General features: G+C 44.0%; 1 protein-coding gene across 1 annotated transcript in view; it reads left to right on the forward strand.

Annotated features, from left to right (window-relative positions):
- Positions 1-25,407, forward strand: part of MTNR1A (melatonin receptor 1A) — a 35,283-nt gene continuing 9,876 nt past the window's right edge. Inside the window, exon 1 of the mRNA XM_030192211.1 lies at positions 1-181. Within this exon, the coding sequence (XP_030048071.1) occupies positions 1-181 (181 nt within the window). The remainder of the gene's footprint in view (positions 182-25,407) is intronic.

Below are 25,407 nucleotides of genomic sequence, written 5' to 3' on the forward strand. Positions count from 1 at the left end.
ATGAGAGTGAGTGTGAGTGCGTGGAACGACTCTCAGAGTGACCGGGAGCTGCCTTCGGACCGTCCTCCTTGGGTGGCGTCCGCCTTGGCTGCTATCCTCATCTTTACCATAGTGGTGGATGTTTTTGGAAACGTGCTGGTCATCCTGTCCGTATACAGGAACAAGAAGCTGAGGAATGCAGGTAAGTGAAATGGGGGGGGGGGGGGGGGGGGGGGAAGGGGTTATCCCGGGTCCTGACCATTGGTATAGGAAAGTATTGCCATACCCCTACCTTGCCCAAGACCCGAGAACATTCGAGGACATGTGTCGTCACCTCTTTGCTTCTTAAAACCAAACGAGCATGAAGCATGAACCCAAGGAGGGAAACACGTTTAGAAACCGTTCCCTTCTTGTGGTGTGTATGTAGTTCAAGTTATTACAACTGTTCCTGTATGGGGAGAGGGAGAATATAATAATACAGTGTGCCTTGAGGACTGGCAAGGCGGTATTATGAATATTTATTAATTTGCATTCCCAAGAACATCAGTGAAGTAGATTAAGATAATGAAATTATGCCTATTTCATCAGGGTATTAGTGGCTTTCTGCAGTTGATGCTGTACTGTGTTTCTGGATTCATAGTCAAGGTTGGAAAGATAGCTATATAAGTTACATGCCAATGGAAAATAATTAGGAACCAAAGAAATATTTGCTTCCTGTTTTCTGGCTCTTCACTCCTGTTTGTTGCTGCTTAGCTTAGTTTATTTAGCTTTTATGTTAACTTTTGCACTTTTTAGGCTGTTATACTTTGTGTTCATGTTTGTTTATTTATGTACATTTTTTTTTGCTTCTTTCCCTTTAAATACATATAATTCTTATCAGGCACCAAAGCTTAAGAGCCCCCGGGTGACTTGATTTCTGGGATTCTTCTAGCCCTACGGTGGGAGGCAGGGCTGGTGGTTGGGAGGTGGGGATATTGCTGAGCAAACTGATACGGTCTGTGCCAGAGCTGGTGGTGGGTGGCGGGGCGGGTGATTGGGAGGTGGGGATAGTGCTGGGCAGACTTATATGGTCTGTGCCCTGAAAAAGACAGGTACAAATCAAGGTAAGGTATACACAAAAAATGACACATGTGAGTTTATCTTGTTGGGCAGACTGGGTGGACCATGCAGGTCTTTTTCTGCCGTCATCTACTATGTTACTCATCGTATCCCAAAATGAACTCAGGGAAACCAATAAGAGTGAAAAACAGTGGCGTTCCTAGGGTGGCTGACACCTGGGGCGGATTGCCGATGCGCCCCTGTGACCCCCCCCCCCCCACCCCGGCGAAAGTGCACCTCCCCCCAACGAAAGGACACCCCCCCGGGTGCATTTTTACCTGCTGGGGGGGGGGGGGGGGGTGCCGCGCGCCTGTCGGCTTTGCTTGTTCCCTGCTTCCTCTGCCCCGGAACAGGAAGTAGCCTGTTCTGGGGCAGGGGGAGCAGAGAACGAGCGGAGCCGTCAGGCGCGCGGCACCCCCCCAGCGGCATGCACCTGGGGTGGACCACCCCCACCGCCCCCCCTTGGTACGCCACTGGTGAAAAACAAATACAACAGGGGTCCTTTTACTAAGGTGCACTGAACAATGGCCATGGTCGTGTAGGCGCGTGTTTTGGCCGCATGCAGAATCATTTTCCAGCGCACCTGTAAAAAATGCCTTTGGGGGGGGGGGCGAAAATGGATGTGCAGCAAAATGAAAATTGGTGTGTGTCCATGTTGGGTCTGAGACCGTATCACCAGCCATTGACTTAGCGGTAAGGTTTCACGCATTAACCAGGTGATAATGGTCAATGTGCATCCAAATGCCGATTACCACCCGTGTGCCAGAAAATAAAAATGTTTTCTGATGCACGTCAAAAATGAAATTATCACCCGGGCCATGTGGTAGCCAGGCGGTAACTCAGAAATGGCGTGTGTTGGGCACATGTAGGCACTTATACGGCTTAGTAAAAGGGCCCCATAATTTCCAATGGAAACCGCCAGCACCACATGATCCTCACATTAACCCTCTAATTCTATAAAAGCTATCAAAAATTGCATGTGTAAATTGGGTGAATGCCTAATTTATGTGCCGCAATGTAATTGAATAATAAGCCAATTAGTGCCAATAAATTTAATTGGACTTTACGCATGTAAATCTAGGTGTATGATCCATGCCTAAATTTTACATGTGATCGGAAAAAGGGGGCACAAAAATGGGAGGGGCATGGGCAGAGTGGGGGCATTCCTAGCATTTACATGTGTTATTATAGAATAAGGGGTATGTGCCTAATTTAGGGACCCTTTTACTAAGCCATGGGAGGGCTAACACATGGGTAGTGCATGCCAAATCGTCACTACCAACGAGATAACACATGCACCCAGCAGTAATTCTGTTTGGTGTGTGCTGAATCCCTCAGTAGAAAATAATTTTCGGGCGACCAAGCAGGTTGTGTGAGATAGACGCTCCCTTTGAATACTAAAATATACTTTTTCTTCTTTAAAATGCCAAAAAGGAAGGGTAAGCCGAAGCAAACACCCTCCTTACCGGGGCAGTCGTCTATCTCCTCATTTTTGGTTTCAACTCCACTTACGGGCGTTTCCGCTACCGGGGCAAGGAAGAGCCCCGGTCAGAAGAGTGATTTTTCACTCAGGCCTCTGGGACCTGCTACTACTCCTCCTCCCCCGCAACCGGACGGAACTGCTGTACCGAGTGATGGAGAAAAAACAGACTCAAAGGGGTGGAGTATTCCCTCAATGGATGCGGGTAATGGAAACATCTCGGTAGAAGGAGAGATAGTACAGCGAATTTCATTAATGACATCTGATGAAACAACGGCAAACGTGAATACTAATATTGATTTACAAGAAGAAATTTCCTTATGTACTATGGCGGTTCAGCCGTTGGTAAGACCTCCTGAAATTTCACTAAAATCAATCTGGTCTGCTCTTGAATCTCTGCGTAAGGTCTGTACATCCTTTATTTCTGTTTCATTACAAAATACAACTCAAATAAGAACTTTAAAAGAAAAGGTTGAAGGCGTTTTGAATAAACAGTCTACCTTAGAAAACGATGTTGCTGAAGTATTAGAACAACAGGCTCACGTCGCTGGAGATCGGTTAATGCTTCACTGAAAAATTGAGAACTTAGAGAACTTATCTAGAAATTTGAATCTTTGCATATTGAATTTCCCACAAACGCAATATATAACTCCGAGAAACATGTTTATGAAATTGCTAAGAGAGGTTTATAAATATTCAGAACAATCCCTTCCACCTTTACAGAGACTATCAGGCTTATTTTCGAAAGTGATCGCCGGTCATTTCCCGACATAAATTGGGAGATGGCCGGCGATCTCGGAAAAGCGGCAAAATCGGCATAATCGAAAGCGGATTTTTGACAGCATCACCGCTTTTCCGTCGCCTCGCCGGCGAAAGTTCAAGGGAGCGTGTTGGCAGCGTAGCGAAGGCGGGACATGGGCGGGCATAGGCGTGGCTACCAGATGGCCGGCTTTCGCGGATAATGGAAAAAAAATGCGGCGTTAAGCAGTATTTCGCAGGGTTTACTTGATCCTTTTATTTTCACGATCAAGCCTCAAAAAGGTGCCCCAACTGACCAGATTACCACCAGAGGGAATGGGGGATGACCTCCCCATAGTCCCCCAGTGGTCACCAATCCCCTCCCACACTAAAAAAAATAAAAATAAAAACCTTTTTTTTACCAGCTTTTTATGCCAGCCTCAAATGTCATATCCAGCTCCCTGACAGCAGTAGGTCCCTGGAGCAGTTTTTAGTGGGTGCAGTACACTTCAGGCAGGCAGACCCACGTCCATCTTCCCCTCACCTGTTACACTTGTGGTGGTAAATGTTAAGCCCTCCAACCCCCCCCCCCCCCCTCCCAAAACCCATTGTACCCACATGGTTACATCATGGGTAGCATGTGAGCCCTTATCGCTAAGTCAAAGGGTGGCAGTAAGGGCTCAGGCTGTAAATAGGTGCACCATAGTTTTAATTTCAGTGCTTGCCCATTTCCTGGCCTGTTAAAAAAAGCCCTTTTCCCAGCCGCGATAAAAAATGGTCCAGCATGCACCCAAAACATGCACCTACACTACCGCAGGCCACTTTTTACCACAGCTTAGTAAAAGGACCTCTTAGACACATACATATGCACCATGTTTCAGTTGGTAGAAATAGCCATGCCTAAAGTTAGGCACGACTCCCGGGCATCAGCTCTGTTCTATAAACCACACCTAACTTTAAGCACAGCTTATAGAATAGTGCTTTTTTCAGCGCCAATAATTATGGCACCATAAATAGAATCTAGCCCTAAATCTTTGCTGATTTATACCAATCCTGCTCTCTTACTGAGTAGTAAAAAAGATTAGAAAACCCCATCACCAATCAACATACAATTTAAATCTCCCTGAAATTACTATGAAATGTCCATTAATACACAAATATCAATGTATTATATGTATAATCAAATGCATTAGTAGACAGATCTTTTTTCTTTTGTATTTTGAGTGCCACAACAGTGGAAATTCAACTTTACTAGATATCCTTATGGTGCAAAACGAGAGAGAGAGTGAGTTACATTACATTACACTCTGTTCTTGTATTCTGCTGATACCCAATCAGGATCATTTTCGAAAGAGAAGGACTCCCATCTTTCAACAGAAATTGGAAGATGGGCATCCTTCTCACAGGGTCGCCCAAATCGTTATAATCGAAAGCCAATTTTGGGCGTCCCCAACTGCTTTCCATCGCAGGGACAACCAAAGTTTCTGGGGGCGTATCAGAGGCATAGCGAAGGCGTGACTTGGGCATGTCTAACTCATGGGCGTCCTCGACCCATAATGGAAAAAAAGGGCGTCTCTGACGAGCACTTGGATGACTTTACCTGGTCCTGTTTTTCTTATGACCAAGCCACAAAAGGAGCCCGACTGACCAGATGACCACTGGAGAGAATTGGGGATCACTTCCCCTTACTCCCCCAGTGGTCACTAACCTCCTCCCACCCTCAAAAAACATCTTTAAAAATATTTTGTGCCAGCCTCTATTCCAGCCTCAAATATCATACTCAGGTCCCTGGAGCAGTTTTAGTGGATGCAGTGCACTTCAGGCAGGCGGGCCCAGGCCCCCCCCCCCTACCTGTTACAGTTGTGGTGGTAAATGTGAGCCCTCCAAAACCCACTGTACCCACATCTAGATGCCCCCTTCACCCGTAAGGGCTATGGTAATGGTGTACAGTTGTAGGTAGTGGGTTTGGGGGGGGGGGTTGGGCTCAGCACCCAAGGTAAGGGAGCTATGCACCTGGAAGCAATTTGTGAAGTCCACTGCAGTGCCCCCTAGGGTGCCCGGTTGGTGTCCTGGCATGTGAGGGGGACCAGTGCACTACAAATGCTGGCTCCTCCCATGACCAAAGGGCTTGGATTTGGACGTTTCTGAGATGGGCATCCTTGGTTTCCATCTCTAAGGACGACCTAAATTTCAAGATTTGGGCATCCCCGACCGTATTATCGAAACGAAAGATGGACGTCCATCTTGTTTCGATAATACAGGTTTCCCCGCCCCTCCATGGGGACGTTTTGCAAGGACTTCCTCAGCAAAACTTGGGCGGCCCTTTCTGTTATGCCCCTCCACGAGTTCAAAGTGGATCACAAACAAAGAAAAAGTAGATAAAACACCAAGGATTGTATAAAAAATTTTTTTTAATACTTCTGTAAATAAAGTCCAGATTACATCAGTTTAGAAGTAACATATTCACGAAAAAGGGTAGTTTTTATGATTTTCTTAAATAGCATAAAATAATACTCTGTTCTTAAATTCTCTGATAGTACATTCTAAGCTTTAGCTGCTTGATAAGAAAAGAGGGAATTAGAAAGTCAGACTGGACAGAGCGATCCAGACGGTGCAGGATTTACATCCATTGCCAGTGTTTTTGAAAATATGTTTTAAGATCTGATCCATGATACTTCATTTATTTATGTATTTATTTGTGACATTTATATCCTACATTATCCTAAAAAGTTTGAGTTCAATGTGGCTTACAATAAACAGTATAAGATACATAACAAAAAATAATGCATAAGAAAGTAATTTGTTGTAAGAATCCAATTTTACAATATAGAATCATAAACATACTGAGAGAGCTACGGAGTTTGACATTTAGAAAATCTATTATGAATGAGAAATTGTACATGAAGCAAAGAGAAAGTAAATGGTAAATAGAGTAATAACCAATTCAGTTAATAATTAATTGTTTGAGATATGGTTGTTCTTTGTGAGGGTTTGTTTGAATAGGACCGATTTTTAAGAAAGGTTTCAGAGGTGATCTGAAAAATTATAAACCGGTGAGCCTGACGTTGGAGCTGGGTAAAATGGTAGAGACTATTATAAAGAACAAAATTACTGAGCATATTCAAAAGCATGGATTAATGAGACAAAGCCAACATGGATTTAGTGAAGGGAAATCTTGCCTCACCAACCTATTACATTTCTTTGAAGGGGTGAACAAACATGTGGATAAAGGTGAGCCAGTCAATATTGTGTATCTGGATTTTCAAAAGGCGTTTGACAAAGTACCTCATGAAAGGCTCCAGAGGAAATTGGAAAGTCATGGGATAGGAGGTAGTGTCCTATTGTGGATTAAAAACTGGTTAAAAGATAGAAAACAGAGAGTAGGATTAAATGGTCAGTATTCTCAATAGAGAAGGGTAGATAGTGGGGTTCCCCAGGGGTCTGTGCTCTGTCCGCTGCTTTTTAACATATTTATAAATGATCTAGAGATGGGAGTAACTAGCGACGTAATTAAATTTGCTGACAACACAAAGTTATTCAAAGTTGTTAAATCGCAAGAGGATTGTGAAAAATTACAAGAGGACCTTATGAGACTGGGAAACTGGGCGTCTAAATGGCAGATGACACTTAATGTGAGCAAGTGCAAGTGATGTATGTGGGGAAAGAGGAACCTGAATTATAGTTATGTAATGCAAGGTTCCACATTAGGAGTCACTGACCGGGAAAGGGATCTAGGCTCAGTATGCGGCAGCCGTTAAGAAAGCAAATAGAATGTTAGGTATTATTAGGAAAGGAATGGAAAACAAAAATGAGGACATTGTAATGCCTTTGTATTGCTCCATTGTGCGACCGCACCTCATATATTGTGTTCAATTCTGGTTACCGCATCTCAAAAAAGATATAGTGGAATTTAAAAAGGTACAGAGAAAGGCAACGAAAATGATAAAGGGGATGGGATGACTTCCCTATGAGGAAAGGCTGAAGCAGCTAGGGCTCTTCAGCTTGGAGAAAAGACGGCTGAGGGGAGATATGATAAAGGTCTATACAATAATGAGTGGAGTGGAACCAGTAGACGTGAATCGCTTGTGTACTCTTTCCAAAAATACTAGGACTAGGGTGTACACAATGAAGCTAGAAAGTAGTAAATTTAAAACGAAACGGAGAAAATATTTCTTCAGTGAACATGTAATTAAACTCTGGAATTTGTTGCCAGAGAATGTAGTAAAATTGGTTCGTTTAGCGGGGTTTAAAAAAGGTTTGGATGGCTTCCTAAAGGAAAAGTCCATTGACCATTATTAAAATGGACTTGGAGAAAATCCACTGCTTATTTCAGTTTTGGGATCTTGCGAGGTACTTGTGACCTGGAATGGCCACTGTTGGAAACAGGATGCTGGACTTGATTGACCTTCAGTCTATCCCAGTATGGCAATACTTATGTACTTATGTCCAAAGTTGGACGTAGATTTCATATTGAAAATGCCCCTCCACATCAACTGGCTCACCTTTATTCAACTGTAATAGTAACATAGTAGATGACAGCAGATAAAGACCTGAACGGTCCCTCTAAGTCTACCCAACTGTCACATTCACTATCAATTCATACCGTATTTTTCGGACTATATGACGCACCGGACCATAAGATGCACCTAGGTTTTAGAGGAGGAAAAGGAAAATAGAAAAAAATATTTTGAAGCAAAAAGTGTGGCGGAGATCTGGAGGACCACAGGTTGAGCAACACTCTTGTATGGGGACAGCAGTTTTACACAACCTGTGTGGCTCTGCAGTGGAATTTGTCCTCCCCTGCCATCCATGTCCCAACGATTCTCCTCTCTCCCCTGCCCTCCCCTGCCCTCCTTGTCCAGCAATTCTCCACCCCTCCCCATGTCCAGCGATTCGTTCAAACCCCCGCCCACCTGCCTGTCCGCCCTCACCTCCCCGACTTTCCGGTCGTGCAAACGTGCTCCCTGCCTTGAAATCTTTAATTTACATAACCAGCAGAAAGTAAAAGCAACAGGCAGGCAGGCTTGCCTCCTCGTCGCTTCCCTTCCCTCTCAGCGCATCCCGCCCTCGCGGAGAGGAAGTTACATCAGAGGAAGGCAGGATGCGCTGAGAGGGAAGGGAAGCGACAAGAAGACGAGCCTGCCTGCTTCTTTTACTGCTAGTTCGCCGCAACTTTGGGTAAATTAAAGATTTCAAAACAGGGAGCACGGGTGCACGAACGGAAGGGAGTGGGCAGGTGAGCCAGACCTCACAAAAAAAGCACTGGGCAGAGTTGAGGCACGCCACGCAGGGCCCCTTTGAGTGTGAGGCCCTATGCGGTCGCAACGCTCGCCTCAGCCTAAGACCGGCCCCAGCTGCCCCCCCCCCCCCCCGCTCCCACAGCGAGCAGGTACGCTACATTCAGACTATAAGATGCACCCACATTTTCCTCCCAAATTTATAGTCCGAAAAATACAGTAATTAAACCAACAATGAATGTGGTATAAAATACTTGATCCTGGTCTTCCTTTGCCATTTCAGGGACATAGACCATAGAAGTTCGCCCAGCACTAATCAAGCCTTTAATGGAAGAAGTAACTAACTTGTTAGTCTCACTCACATACACAAGGAGTGACTCGAGCTGCACACACTGCAGCAGGACATGTTTATTCACTAGCTGAGATAATATTTAACCATCTCTCTGAACATGTGCAACTTTCTTTAAATCAGTCACTTTACTTTATAACTCTTCTTACTCTCTTCCTATCTATATGTTACATCTTTGCTTTACCCTTCACTATAAATTAAAATGTTTTATTACATATTGTGTTCACATTGTAAGTAGTATACCATGTCATATTTTGTATTGTTATTTGAATATTTTTATTGCTGTAATTGCCAATTGCTCATGTTTGATCTGTTCTTACTGTATACCGCCTTGAGTGAATTCCTTCAAAAAGGTGGTAAATAAATCCTAATTAATCCTAATAATAAAAATAAGAATACAAGAACAAAAGAGTAGCCATACTGGGTCAGACCAATGGTTCATCTAGCCCAGTATCCTGTTTTCCAAACAGTGGCCATGTACCTGGCAGAAACCCAATTAGCAGCAACATTCTGTGCTACCAATCCTGGGGCAAGCAGTTGCTTCCCCATGTCTGTCTCAATTGCAGACTATGAACTTTTCCTTGGGAATTTGTCCAAACCTTTTTTAAACCCAGATACGCTAACTGCTGTTACTACATCCTCCGGCAAAGAGTTCCAGAGCTTAACTATTCATTGAGTGAAAAAATATTTTTTCACTCAACTACTACAGTTGCCATCGAAGCCCATCATGATCTGAAATCTTTAGGTGACCATTTGGATAACCTTGAAAAGTTTTTGGAAGAATCTCAGACTGTACAGTCTACAATTATTAAAAATATAGGTAATTTGAGGGGTAAGTGTGAATCCCTTGACAACTTTATAAGGAATAATAATTTGTGTGTTATAATTTTTCCACACCGTTCTGCAATATGCTAAGAAAATACATAGTGGACATACTTGCTGTACCAGTGGAGAAGATCCCGCCATTCATATTTGAATATTATTTCTCAACAGTAAGGAAGGCGAAAATGTTCTTTTTTTAAAATGTTATTTATTAAGGTTTTCAATTTACATCAAATCAAAACAATATGAATAGCAAGGACATCATCACGCAGTCTCTCAAAGTTGGGCAATATATCACTCAAAATATATATTTTCACACAGAACTGAAATAAGAAAGATGAAGACTCCAAGAAAAGAAAATAGGAGATTACATTAAGGAAAAATTTTCATCTAATGCAACTTTGAAAATATCTGGTTCTCCCCTAACCTGCATAGATCCAAAAGCAAACTTAATTATGGATATTACCCATGCTAGGCCCTTCATAAAGCCCTGGCATCCTTTTCAACAAGAGTAGATCTCTTTATTTTCTATAAAACTCTGAAATTGTAGGAGGAGGAGTGGCCTAGTGGTTAGGGTGGTGGACTTTGGTCCTGGGGAACTGAGGAACTGAGTTCGATTCCCACTTCAGGCACAGGCAGCTCCTTGTTACTCTGGGCAAGTCACTTAACCCCCCATTGCCCCATGTAAGCCACATTGAGCCTGCCATGAGTGGGAAAGCACAGGGTACAAATCAATATATATAAATGGCGAGTGTCGTACTCACTCACAAATGCACAGTAGAGACCCTCTCTGCCCCGCCCCTGCGACAATACGTGATGACGGGGACGGAATAGAGAGGGTCTCTACTGTGCATTTGCAAGGGACACTGCCGTTGCTAACGTTCCCCCCACCCGGAGTCGCCGCCGCCACCCACCTTCCACCCGGTCGGGCCCTTGCTCCGCTATTGAAACAGCAAGGGCACACAGCACACAGCTCTGCTGAGCTGCCGTCGGCCTTCCTTCTTCTTCTCTGCCTGTGTCCCGCCCTCGACGACATTACGTCACACGAGGGCAGGACACAGGCAGAGAAGAAGAAGGAAGGCCACGGCAGCTCAGCAGTAGAGCTGTGTGCTGCGTGCCCTCGCTGTTTCAATAGCGGAGCGAGGGCCCGACCGGGTGGAAGGTGGGTGGCGACGGCTTCGGGGGGGGGGCGAACTCGGAGTGGGAGCGGCAGCAATGAACTCGGCGGCGGGGTGGGGGGCCTTTCAACCCCCCCTTCCTATACTAGCCCATTTTTACGGGCTGAACAGCTAGTGTAACAATAAAATAAATATATCTACAAGCATCACAAGTCACAATACATTTACAAGGAAATCTAATAAAGACCTGCATTCCAAGGTTGCATGCCTCTTGGGAGCAACTAGGAATTTCTTCCTTCTGTCTTCTGTAGTTTTACATAAATCAGGAAAAAGCCACAATTTCTGACCAAGAAATATAGTACAGTTATGACAGTACAAAGTAAATATTTTATCCTTATCTTGCTCAAAAACAACCGCTACTAATAAAATAGCTCTATTGGTCTTTTCATCACCAGATATCTCAAGGATGGCTGAGTGTCATGTCCCCTACCTCAACGCAAGTGGCGTCCTCGGGCTGCGCGGGTTCCCGTCGACATGCACACTTGACTGGCACTGCTCTGAGCCATGTGTGTTTAGTTCTTCTCTGGGTTTGTTCAGAGAGCGGTGGTTGCAGACTCCTTAATTGCTTTGCTTCCATGCACTTGTGTCTGCTCTCTCTCTGCCTGTCTTCCAGGCTCCTTGATTGCTTTGCTTCCACCCACCTGTGTCTGCTCTCCCTCTCCCTGGCTTCCCTTGCTTCTCTCACATTGGTCTTCCAGTTCCTCCTTCCCTTGCTCTTGTCCTATGTCTGTGCTCCTTCTCCCTGCTGGTCCCTGCTGATGTCAGATGCCAGCACTTTATCAGCTGAGATCTTTCTAGACTCCATGCTTCGGCTTCTACTTTGGTAGGTGTTACTTGCTCAGTAGTTTGCTTCTTATCTGCTTGTCCCTCATTGCTGACTTTGCCTGTACCTGGATTACTCTCTTGACCTGCTGCCTGCCTACTGACTTTGCCTGTACCTGGATTAATCTCTTGACCTGCTGCCTGCCTACTGACTTTGCCTGTACCTAGATTAATCTCTTGACCTGCTGCCTGCCTACTGACTTTGTCTGTACTACTACTACTACTACTACTTAACATTTCTAGAGCGCTACTAGGGTTACGCAGCGCTGTACAATTTAACAAAGAGAGACAGTCCCTGCTCAAAGAGCTTACAATCTAATAGACAAGTGAACGGTCGGTCCAATAGGGGCAGTCAAATTGGGGCAGTCTGGATTCACTGAACGGTAAGGGTTAGGTGCCGAACGCAACATTGAAGAGGTGGGCTTTAAGCAAAGACTTGAAGACGGGCAGGGAATCTCTTGACCTGCTGCCTGCCTACTGACTTTACCTGTACCTGGATTAATCTTTTGACCTGCTGCCTGCCTACTGACTTTGCCTGTACCTGGATTAATCTCTTGACCTGCTGCCTGCCTACTGACTTTGCCTGTACCTAGATTACTCTCTTGACCTGCTGCCTGCCTACTGACTTTGCCTGTACCTAGATTACTCTCGACCTGCTGCCTGCCTACTGACTTTACCTGGGCCTGGATTACTCTCTTGACCTGCTGTCTGCCTACTGACTTTACCTGGGCCTGGATTACTCTCTTGACCTGCTGTCTGCCTACTGACTTTACCTGGGCCTGGATTACTCTCTTGCCTGTTGTTTGCCTATTGACATTGCCTGTACCTGGATTACTCCCCTGCCTGCTGCCTGCCTGTTCCTGGATTACTCCCTTGCCTGCCTATTTATTTATTTATTTATTGTATTTGTACCCCACATTTTCCCACCTTTTTGCAGGCTCAATGTGGCTTACAGAGTATAGATATGAGAACGTCATTACATGTTTTACAAAAATAGTTGATAATAAGCTGAAGTGAAAGAGGATTAAGATGGAAAGGTGTTAGGTAAGGTCGTGAGAGAGGTGTATTTGGGTGGTTTTGGAATGATTTGTTGACTTTGCCTGTATCTGGGTCACTCTCTTGCCGGCTGCCTGCCTGGCCGATACGTTCACCACCCCGCTTCAAGCTCCGTCTCGTAAGTCCTGCAGGTCGCACCTAGGGGCTCAACCTCTGGGGAACAGCGGTCAGCGCAGGTGAAACCCGGGGTTGTCCAGCCACCAAGCAGAACCTGGTCCGAGTACCGGGCTCAGCAGCGCTCTACTTGGTACAAGAACTCACAAGTCTGACACTGAGACATTAAGACTATCGTCAGAGATGTTAATTCTTTCACCACTCCCTTGCCCTGATCTAACTGGCGAGAAATAACATTTAGCAACAGGAGGGTATAGCCCAGGTGAGATCTTTAATATCTCCACAAAGTACTTCTTCAAAGTGTCCCTAGGTAGTTTAAATGGAACTTTGGGAAAATGACAAATCTCAAGTTGAGATATCTGAACTTGTTCTCCAAAATCTCAGTCTTATGTTGTGAAGACAGTCTATCTTTTACAAATGTAGGGGGGCCCTTTTACAAAGCGGCAGTAAGCCCATCACAGGCTTAGTGCTTGCCAGTGGCGTAGGAAGGGGGGCGGGAGGGGCGGTCCGCCCCGGGTGCACGCGTTCGGGGGGTGCCGGCCCCGCTGGTTCCCTGCTCTCTCTGCCCCGGAACAGGTTTTGGAGCAGCATCTCCCCCTTCCTTCCTCCAGCCCCTTTCCCTTGTTTACCTTCTTTGTCTATTTTTCAAAAGGTGGCGACTGCGGCAGCGATTCCCATACCCTCCCCTGCCGCCAGCGCTGGCCTCTTCTCTTTACTATGGCCCACCTCTCTGATGTAACTTCCTGTTTCCTCAGAGGCGGGTCGCAGTAGAGAAGACGCCAATGCCAGTGGCAGGGCAGTGCAAGAGAATCGCTGCACCTTTTGGAAATTGGAAAAGATGATAAACTAGGAATGGGGTGGAGGAAGGAAGGGAGACATGTCACAGTGGCCTGGGGGGTGGGGGGGCATCTCAACCCTGCCTCAGGCTGCATCTTGCCTTGGGCTGCCCCTGATTGTAGATGTGCCCTTCCTGTTGACTTATGGGGTGGGATGGCAGGACCTCAGCAGCACTGGAGTGCAAATGCTCTATGATGATCACTACTGCTTTTTAAATTAACTGTTGCTGCCTGGCAGGAAGGGAGATACACACGTGTCCAAGGAGCTGTTGGGCAGGTGGAGGAAGAGGGAACAGAAAATGAGGCAGCATCAACAACAAACTTTAGATAACTCCAGTCTGAAGCATTTGGGAGAATATTGCCCCCTCCTCCCCTATTTTCCACAAACTATGCCCATGTCCCCACTTCAAAAATAGTGAAGATAACTGCTCTATGAGGGTGGGGGCTGCAAGATAATTTTCAAAGGGAAACTCTCTGCAGAGGAGTAGCCTAGTGGTTAGTGCAGTGGACTTTGATCCTGGGGAACTGAGGAGTCTCACTGCAGCTCCTTGTGACTCTGGGCAAGTCACTTAACCCTCCATTGCCCCTGGTACAAAATAAGTACCTGAATATATGTAAACAGCTTTGAATGTAGTTGCAAAAACCTCAGAAAGGTGGTATATCAAGACCCATTTCCCTTTTGAAAATTTGGGCAACAGTTGCAAAATGTGTAGTTTGTACCTCAGTCTGTCGCATTGCTTGGAAGCCCAGTTTGTACTTGCTGTCTTCAGCATATGGGGCTGAATTCGGTAAATGGAGTTGGACAATAAATACTGGGAAAAATCAGTGCTCAGAGCTGTTCAGTGAAGGGCACTCTGGGATGAACATCTTTTACAGCAGTGTTTCTCAAGTCAGTCCTGGAGTACCCCTTGCCAGTCAGGTTTTCAGGATATCCATAATGAATATGCATGAGATTGATTTGCATACACTGCATCCTTTGTATGCAATTCTCTTTCATGCATATTCATTGTGGATATCCTGAAAACCTGACTCAGGGGTACTCCAGGACCGACTTGAGAAACACTGCTGTACAGAATAGTGCCTAGCGGGGTTCCTTGCACCCAATTGTGGGCGTGAGGACTTATGCCATCGAAAACGTGGTGTTTATCATGGCGCACAGGTTGGGCATGGATCCTCACAATTCTATATCACTCTGCACATCTTTTCAAAATGCCACTGACCTTCCCATGGCCACACCCCTTTTTAGGTTGTGTGCTATGGGATTTGGGCACATCTAGATGCGCACGCAACTCCTAATTGCTGCCAATCAGCATTAATAATTGTTAGTATACAGTTACTGATGTTAATTTGCTAGTTAATCAATTAGGTTGTGTGCACCTCGGGATCGCATCCAAATCTGGGCATGGATAATGGGGTGCCCTTTATAAAATCCAGGGGAAGTGGGAGATAATAACCCAATCCCGCTGTTATGCAGGTAAATAAGTTTCCCCATTCATCTTCTCTATAATAGCACTTCCTATTTTCCCCATTCACTTCTCATTGAATTGGTGCTAAGTGGAGTTGCTTTAATAATAACTGCACGGTCTCTCCTTCCTTAGAGTTTGAGGGCATTGCCCTTAAGCTCATCGACCTGGAGATTGACTGAATCTACTGTACCATAGTTCACAGTCTGGCACCTCAGCCTCAGGTTAGTCATTTTGAAAGGCTTCTTAATTTATGAGGAAGATTTGTGTATATTTGTTTTCAGATATAACCTCCATTTGGAGAAGATATTTGCAATAGGGAAAATTAGTTCTAAGGTTGGAAATTGGGACTAGCGTGGTGAATCAATGGTGTGAGCTTTTGCTTCAGGGTCTTTGTGCCTCTTATCTCTTAATTAACTGCTGGGTCATGCCCACAGTCAGCTTTTAATATATAAACAAATATGTTAGAATAAATGCATTCTTAATTAGAAGGGGAAAAGAATGCTTGTGTAGCCATATTTTCCTAGGTATATGCATTTTAATTTATCCAGAAATATTTAATACCAACTTTGCCTGCTGATGTGTAAGCGTATCAGAAAATAGGTTTAAAATGCAATAGCTGAAAACAGTAAGCAATGAAACGAGAAAATGTGCCTTATCTATAATCCGTTAAATAAAGTCAGTTTTATGCTAGTGACTGGTGACTGAGCAGAGCTTATAATACTTGAAAAACCTTACACAGAGCAGAAATATAATTTTACTTTACAAAATGAGCACAGTAAGGCTGTGGAGATTTTACACTAGGGGAGAAAACTTTCAGAGAAAAGAAATTAAACAGCTAGAGATATTTATACTCTGCTGCTGGCCTTATAAGCAGCCCTCAGGTAGGGTTTGTAGATGATGTGGAGTATTGAGTTATATTTCAAGTGGTGTGTGCAGGAACTATAATTATTATTTAATATTACTTTAGTGTAGCATTTTGGGTCTGTCACAGCGGTATTCCTACCTTATATGGTACTCGGAGCTCCCAGCAGCGCACAATCCACTGCTGTTCCCCAGCCCCTTCAGACATCAACTTCCTGCTCTGGGACAGGGGACCGGCAGCGCTGACAGTATGCACCTGCTCCATGCACCCCCCACTTTTGCTGCCAGCACCCGGGGTGGACCCCGCCCCACCCTAGGTACGCTAGAGGTCCATCACCCTTCACTGTTTCTGTACACTGTGGGGTCCTTTTACTAAGCTGCGGCAAAAAATGGCCTGAGTGCACCGGTTTTTCCCATGCGCTAAGGCCATTTTTACTGCAGCTGTAAAAATGGCCTTTTTGTATTTTTGTATTAATGGCCATTAAACATTTTACTGCATGGGCACATCACCACCCACTTTGTAGTTAATAAGGGCTCATGCAGTATTCCTGTGCTAATGTAGCTGCATTAACTGGTTAGCGCAGGAATGCTACCGCTGCTGCTGCCTATGTAGAAATCTGCTCAGCAAGTGCATTTTACATTCTACTTGTTCTATGAGTAGAACATGAATATACATATGTGTGTGCCTGTATTATTTAAATTAACAGTTTGTCCACTTCACTTTCTCATTCCTACCTGTCTGACACACTGTTGCACCTTAATAACTCAGCTGAGAGGCAGTTATTTATGTAGCTACATCTGCAGAGAGATGATTGACAAATAGTGGTCATTTAAAAATAATATTATCCCTTAGCATAGTGACTATTGCAAAAGAAACCACCAGAGCATTATCTCCTGTAAATGAAAGCACTGGTTTACATGATGGTCATTGTAGGTAATAATGCAACTGAATTTGAAACAGGAACTTGCCAAAGTCTCTTTGTGCATAGACCTTATTTGGTTATACTGAACTAGGCAAAGCCGTTGAGCCTCCTTCTTAACACAGGATTTGAATATTTTTATTTTGCCGTAATCAACTGAGAATTTTCTTCTGAAAATTCTTTTTTGTCACGAGTGTGGTTGAAGCAAACCCTAAGGGACCCTTTTACTAAGCCGCGTAGGTGCCTACGTGTGCCCGACGCGTGCCAATTTGGAGTTACCGCTCGGGCGGTAATTTCATTTTTGACGCGCATCAAAAAAAATACATTTTATTTCTGATGTGCATCAGCTACACGTGTCAATCGGCATTCTATGCGCGTAGGTCATTACTGCCAGCTTAACGCTTGAGACCTTACTGCTAAGTCAGTGGGTAGCGGTAAGGTCTCAGACCCAAAATGGACGCGCTCCAATTTTTATTTTGATGCACATCCATTTTTGGCAAAAATTTTAAAAAGGCCTTTTTTACAGGCACACTGAAAAATGGATTTGCACGCACCCAAAACCCGTGTCTACACTACCACAGGCCATTTTTTAGTGCAGCTTAGTAAAAGGACCCATACGTGACCTATGCAATTTATACAGTAAGTGGATTTTAAAGGAATTACACCTAGGCATTAAGGATCATAGTTGCTCCAATCATTATTCATATATGTCAGCTCTAAAGGATTTTTGCCCACACAACTAACCAACCTTCCTTCAATACTGAAAACTTATGCAGAGGCCTCTAGTGACTCTACTAGGTATAGAAGTAATTATAGTTTAAAGCACAAACAAAAAAGAGAATTCTCCCTAGGGATTCCTGCTGGTTTCTCCAGGATCGGCTGCATTACTGCTCTGGATGCCTTGTGGTACCTGTCTCTGCCAGGGGCATAGCCAGAAGTTCATTTGTGGAGGTTCCCAAAAGTAGAATGAAGGGTCCCAATATTCTCTTTTCTCACCCCCCCCCCCCCCAACCCACCACCTGCTGCAATAAAATATTACCTTTGCTGGCAGGGATGCCAAGCCAAAAATGTCTCCTGCCAGAGTCACGCCTGCAGCAGCACTTAATTCTGCAGGCATTCTTCCGCTGCTAATGCTGGCTTTCCCACGCATGCTCAGTTAGACCTGAACTGAGCATGCACAGGAGAACTGGCATTAGCTGCCAAAGCGTGCCTGCTGAATTAAGTGATGCTGTAGGCGTGACTCAGTCAGGAGACGTTTTTGCCTGACGGGCCTTCGCATCCCTGCCAGCCATGAAAGCAGAGGGATCCTGAGCCGAAAGTGAGGGTGCCCAGGCCCCTGAGCCCCCCCCCCCCCCCCCCATGACTATGCTACTGGTCTCCGACACTTTGGGTTCAGAAATCTGATCCCCAACTCCCTTGTGACCAGTTGAAGGTGATGGAGGCCATTGCCTATCCCTTACAAATGGTGCTCACCTATCTCTTAGAACTTTCCAGAGTTGGGAGGACTAGTGAGGTAATGGAGAAACCCTCACTAAAAGGGGGAGAGGTTTTGGCTGGCTAAGCCAGTATACCAGCATTGTCATCCAGAAATTAATGTAAGGAGCTAGAGGTATACAGAAGCCTCAGAAGCAGAGGGGCATTGCGGTCCTGGAAGAGAAATGTTAGGAGACAGATTGAAACCCCAAGAGCTGAAGGACAGAAGAGCAGGGGTTTCAGAGCCAGAAGGACATGGGCTGCAGTTTGGTGTGTGAGAAGGAGGCAGTGATTTCTATTTCTTAGGGAAATCTCAGGAACTGGGGGCAAAAGAGCCTAAGAAAAGGAAATTCTCTGCCAAGAGGTGGAGGTGACGTCTCCTTAAGTATGTAACCAAACTGCACTAGTGATTCCCGCATGGCAATGCCAACGAAGCCTATTCAAAGTGAACGGGCTTTGTCAGCATTGCCACGCCGGAAATCGCTAGTGTGGTTTAGTAAAAGGGACCCTTAGCAAACTCTGTTGTTTCAGAATAACACCTGAACTGGACAGATGTGTTCCTGAGTCTGAGAGTAAATGATTCCAGGAGCCAGCAGCCTCCCAGCCCTAACTGGGAATCCTATGTCCCTGGAGTTGTGGCCGAACATAGCTTAAAATGCCAAACTGAGAATAAAATGTGTAACTTAGAAGTTATCTTGGACAGTAAGTTAACAATGAAAAATCAAGTTGGTAAGTTGATTAGTCTTATTTTGTCCAAACTAAGGCTTGTGAGACGACTGCGAGAGCTTTTGAATTCTTTCAATTTTAGATTGGTTGTTCAGTCTCTAATTTACCCATGCTTTATTGCAACAGTTTGCTGCTGGGTTTCTCAAAGAATTCTTTGAAAGCCTTAGAAACAGCACAGAATGCTACTACCAGAATTTGGCCTGGTGTTTCTAGGTATACCCATATTACCCCTGTTCTAAAATATTTGTATTGGTTACCAATAGAGCAATGAATAAGATTTAAAATTGTTTGGTTTATAAGACTATTCATCAAATGTTATCACCTATTCTTGTATCTAGTTTACATCTTTATCACCCAGCTAGATCTCTTCGTTCTGGTTCCAAAAATTTTCTTGAGGTTCCTTCCTTTCACTTTATTAGACTTGAAGTGAGTAGGAAAACGATGTTCAGAGTTATGGGAAAGAAATTCTAGAAGTAATTGCCTGTGTTTTTTTATATTACTTCTTTTGTTCAGTTTAAGAAATAGCTTAAAACATGGTAATTCTTAGAGGCCTATGGTCATGACTCCCATTAACTGTTGTACCGCCTCAAAGTAGCATGTTATTTTAACTTTCAGATTTAAAAAAAAAAATGTTATTGTATGTGAATTGTTTGTTAATTATATATTTTTGTTGTAACCCGCCCAGGATGGTGGATAGAGCAGGACAGAAATTTGTAAAATAAATAAATATTGTGAAACTGACGAGGCTGTTGTGATGATGAAGCTCCCACCTCAGGATCCCAGATCCCTCTTTCACTCAGGGTGAGCTGGTTCTCAATATGCAGATTTTATGCAAATCAATCTACTACCCTTTTATGCTCAGGGTGACCTGCTTCTCAAAAGGAAACCATAGTCAGGTCTCACCAATCAGGCTATTTTCATACACATCTTTATTCCAGCCTCTGGAGCACACTTCTTTTAGCTTAAAACACTTTCACAAGCACAGTTCTTCCAGCTTAACCATTTCATTTCTTCATACTCAGTGCAATCTTCCTTTTAAACATTTCTTCTTGCACAGTTCAATATCCATAGATTTCTTCCCCCTGAGCCCTCTCACACAGGCATTTGGGCTCAGTACTAACTCAGTCCCTGGACACACAGTCCCTCCTTGTAGCACACAGCTCTAGACACACAGTCTCTTCACCTTGGACACACAGTCCCTCTTCACTGTTCTAGACACACAGTCTTTTCCTCTGGGACACACAGTCCCTCTTCACTGCCCTAGACACACAGTGTTTTCAGCTGGGACACACAGTACCTCTTCATTGTTCTAGACACACAGTCTTTTCCTCTGGGACACACAGTACCTCTTCACTGCCCTAGACACACAGTGTTTTCAGCTGGGACACACAGTACCTCTTCACTGTTCTAGACACACAGTCTTTTACTCAGTCCCTGGACACACAGTCCCTCCTTGAACACATAGTTCTTATTCTTGATACTCCAGGGCCTTCTTACCCCCCAGCCAGCTTCCTTGCTTTCTTACCCCAGCCAGCTTCCTTGCTTTGCACACAGTTCACCACCAGTCTAAAGGGCTCAGCCAGTACTTCACATGGGGACCTCCTGCTTCAGCTACCAGCTCTCTCCTGCAGCAGCTAGCTCTCCTCCTTCCCTCACCACTCAGGTGGGGTCTTAAGTGGTTAATGGCCAAACAGGACCCAGCCCATAACCTGCTGCACCTGTTTCCACCCCCAGGACTCTCCCCGGTCCTAGCGACCTCCAGCTATACCTCCTCTTACTGGCTCCCTTTTAGTGACTCACCCAGCCCTTCTCCCTGGACATTTTAGGGGGACAGCGCCCTCTAGGGGCCTAACCAGGGTAGGACAGCCTCTTCCTTCTTACAATATACTCATGCACCCTGTGCTAACTGCCAAATGGGCATGCACTAACTGTGTGTGAAAAATATTTGTTATTTTTTAAAGAACATAAGAATAGCCATTCTGGGGCAGATTGATGGTCCATCTATTCCATAGTCTGCTTCCAACAGTGGCCAATCCAGATCACAAGTACCTGGCAGAAACCCAGATAATAGCAAAATTCCATGCTACCAATCCCAGAAACAGCATTGGCGTCCCCATTTTTACCTCAATAGCAGACTATGGGCTTTTCCTCCAGGAACTTGTCCAAACATTTGTAAAGCAGATACGCTAATCGCTGTTATTACATCCTCTGGTGATGTGTTTCAGAGCTTAACTATTTTGAGTAAAAAAAAAAAATATTTCCTCCTATTCGTTTTAAAGTTAACATGGGACGATCTATGTACAACAACATTAGACAAAATCGCCCCAATCCAAACCAGAACATCACACAGGAAAAAAACAAATCCATGGTTCACCGAAGAGCTGAAAAAACTCAAAACACAAGTCAGGAAACTAGAACGAGAATGGAACAAAAAGAGAGACGAACAAACACTAAACGCATGGAAATTACTTCGGAGAAAATACAAATACACCATAAAACAGACCAAAAGACTACATTACAAAACAATAATAGGACCAAACTACAAAGACACACATAAACTCTTCAACCTTGTGAACAAACTGTTAGACACCACACCAGTTACAAACAATGGCAAAGATGTACCAGATGTGGACAACCTTGCGAAATACTTCAAGGAGAAAATTATACAACTACGACTCAAAATACCTGCTAGCCCTATTGAATACGCCACACTTTTAGATTGTCTAGATCCAGAAGAAGGAACATACCCTGCAGACAGAACATGGACCGAATTCGAAATACTATCAGAAGACCTCATCTCTGAAACTCTCAAAAGATATGCCAAATCCCACTGCAAACTAGACACATGCAAAATAACCTCATGAAATCTGCTCCTCAACAATTCATAATAGACCTAACGAACCATGTGAACTTCATGCTACAAAACGGACTTTTCCCAAAAGAAAAAGGAAAAATCTTACTCACCCCAATTCCTAAAGATACAAAGAAAAGCACGAGTGAAATAACCAACTACAGGCCAGTAGCATCCATACCACTAATAACCAAAATAACCGAAGGAATGGTAACCAAACAACTCACAAACTATCTAAACAAACACTCAATACTGCATGATGCCCAATCAGGATTCCGGTCGAATCATAGCACAGAAACAGTATTAGTCACCCTTATGACTAGATTTAAACAAATAATTGCGACTGGCAACAATATACTCCTCCTATAATTTGACATGTCAAGTGCCTTCGATATGGTTGACCACGGAATCCTATTACACATACTCGAATACTTTGGCATTGGAGGAAATGTCTTGAATTGGTTCGAAGGGTTCCTAACCCAACGTTCGTATCAAGTCACATCAAATTCGACCACGTCTAAGGCATGGACACCTGAATGTGGAGTACCACAAGGATCACCTCTCTCACCAACCATTTTCAACCTAATGATGATCCCTCTGGCAAAACTCCTATCAAACCATAACCTCAACCCATATATATACGCTGATGATGTGACAATATACATCCCCTTCAAACAAGACATTAACGAAATCTTCAACGAAATCAATCAAAGCCTACACATCATGAACACATGAGCAGATGCATTTCGTCTGAAATTAAATACAGAAAAAACTCAATGCCTGATACCTCCCAATACAACACAAAGGAATTCATCGCTATAAACACACCAAACCTAAACCTTCAAATCTCAGAAACGCTAAAAATCCTTGGAATCACTATGGACCGCCACCTAACGCTCGAAACTCACGCTAACAACACAACTAAAAAGATGTTTTACAGCATGTGGAAACTGAAAAGGATAAGACCATACTTCCCAAGATCCGTCTTTCGCAGCCTAGTGCAATCCCTCGTACTCAGCCATCTGGATTACTGCAACTCACTATACGCAGGTTGCAAAGAGCAAACACTGAGGAAACTTCAAACAGCCCAGAATACGGCAGCGAGACTCATCTTTGGAAAGCCAAAATATGAAAGTGCAAAACCATTACGAGAGAAACTGCACTGGCTTCCACTCAAGGAACGCGTCACTTTTAAAGTATGCACATTAGTCCACAAAATCATTCACGGCGAAGCCCCAGCCTACATGTCTGAGTTAATAGACTTACCACCCAGAAACGCCAAAAGATCACCCCAAACCTTCCTTAACCTCCACTTCCCCAATTGCAAGGTCTTGAAATACAAGGCGCTACACGCGTCAACCTTTTCTCACATGAGCACGCAGTTTTGGAATACACTGCCGCGCAACTTAAGAACGATCCAGGAGCAAGCTTCCTTCCGCAGATTATTGAAGACCCATCTTTTTGAAAAAATTTACGGAAAGAACCAAAACACATAAAGTCCATACTTACTGTTCATTAATGCATCATACATCCACTTCTGAACTCTCATTCCCGTAATATCACATCACTCATACCTTTACTCACAGAAAGATATATACCATATGTCTTCATGCCTTTTTATCGCCCTCTAAGCTCCCATTGTTTCCTTCCAAAGTTTCAATGTTTGTGCTCCATTGTTACATTCCTTAACGACACCTCGATTGTCTCGCATAACTCTGCACAATGTAATCCATAACCAATCTGTAACAAATTGTATTTCCATCATTTAACTCATATTGTAAGCCACACTGAACCCGCAAAAATGTGGGAAAATGTGGGATACAAATGCAATAAATAAATAAATAAAATAAATAAAACATGTCACCTAGTACTTTTTAAAAGAATAAACAATTGATTCATGTTTACCCATTCTATACCACTCGGGATTTTATAGACCTCTATCGTATCCACCCTCAGCTGTCTCTTTTCCAAGCTGAAATGTCATTACCTCTTAAGCCTTTACCATATGAGAGAAGTTCCATCCCCTAAATCATTTTGGTTGTCCTTCTTTGAACCTTTCCTAATTCCACTATATCTTTTTTGAAATACAGCAACCAGAATTGCACACAATATTCAAGGTGAGGTCATACCATGGAGCAATACAGAGGCATTATGATATTCTTTGGCTTATTTTCTATCCCTTTCCTAATAATGCCTAGCATTCTTTTTGCTTTTTTGACTGCCACCATACACCGCACAGAAGATTTCAGGGTACTGACCATGATGACACCTAAATCTTTTTCTTGGGCGCTGACTCGTAAGTTGGAACCTAATATCAGATAATTATGATTTGTATTATTTTTTCCTACGTGCATCACTTTGCATTTGTCTACATTAAATTTCATCTGTCATTTGGATGCCCAGTCTTCCAATTTCCTACTGTCTTCCTGCAATTTTTCACAGTTTGCATGCATTTCAACATCCTTGAATACTTTTGTGTCATCTGCAAATGTGATTACCTCACTTGTCATTCCCATTTCTAGATGATTTATAAATATGTTAAATATCACCAGTCCCAGTACAGATCCCTGAAGCACTCCATTATTCACCCCCTTCACTGAGAGAAATGACCATTGAACCCTACTCTCTGTTCTCTATCCATTAACCAGCTCCTGATCCACAGGAGAACATTGCCTCCTATCCCATGGCTTTTTAATTTCCTCAAGCCTCTCATGAGGGACTTTGTCAAAAGTTTTCTGAAAATCAACATCAACATCAACTGACACACTTTTGTCCACATATTTATTCACACCTTCAAAGAAATGAAGCAAGCCAGTGGGGCAAAACTTCCCTTGGCTGGATCCATGTTGACTCAGTCCCATTAAACCATGTTTGTCTATGTGTTCAGTAATTTTGTTCTTTATAATAGATTCCATATTTTATGAGGGGCATGTTAGGACTTCTACAAAATATGATCCCTAGCGGTAGTAATGTGAGACTACTGCTACGGGTACCATTTTGAAGACATTGTTGGACAAGGTAGGAGCGACTGGGCATTTCTCATGCCCAAAGATCCCCCTGGACCCCGGAACACCCCCACCCTGGATCGTCAACCTTTCAGGTTGGGAGGGGGAGTGGGCTTCAACTCTGGGGGGGGGGGGGGGGGAGTGCTTGGGTGGGGGGTTCTTGAGTGGGGGAGGACAGAAGTCTGGGAGGACCCGCAGCCTATGTCCCGGGAACATCGGAACACTGTTTTGCGGCCTGATGCTCACGGATGGTAAAATAACCCTAGCATAAAGCTGGGGTTATTTTGGCCCTAACGTGATGCGTTAGGTTATTTGCATAGTAATGATATGGAAATCATGCATTTGCATATTTTGAATCTCATTACTAACTAACCCGTGGTGACTTAAATATTGCCG

The sequence above is a fragment of the Microcaecilia unicolor genome, chromosome 2, assembly GCF_901765095.1.
Source record: "Microcaecilia unicolor chromosome 2, aMicUni1.1, whole genome shotgun sequence".
NCBI lineage: Eukaryota > Metazoa > Chordata > Amphibia > Gymnophiona > Siphonopidae > Microcaecilia > Microcaecilia unicolor.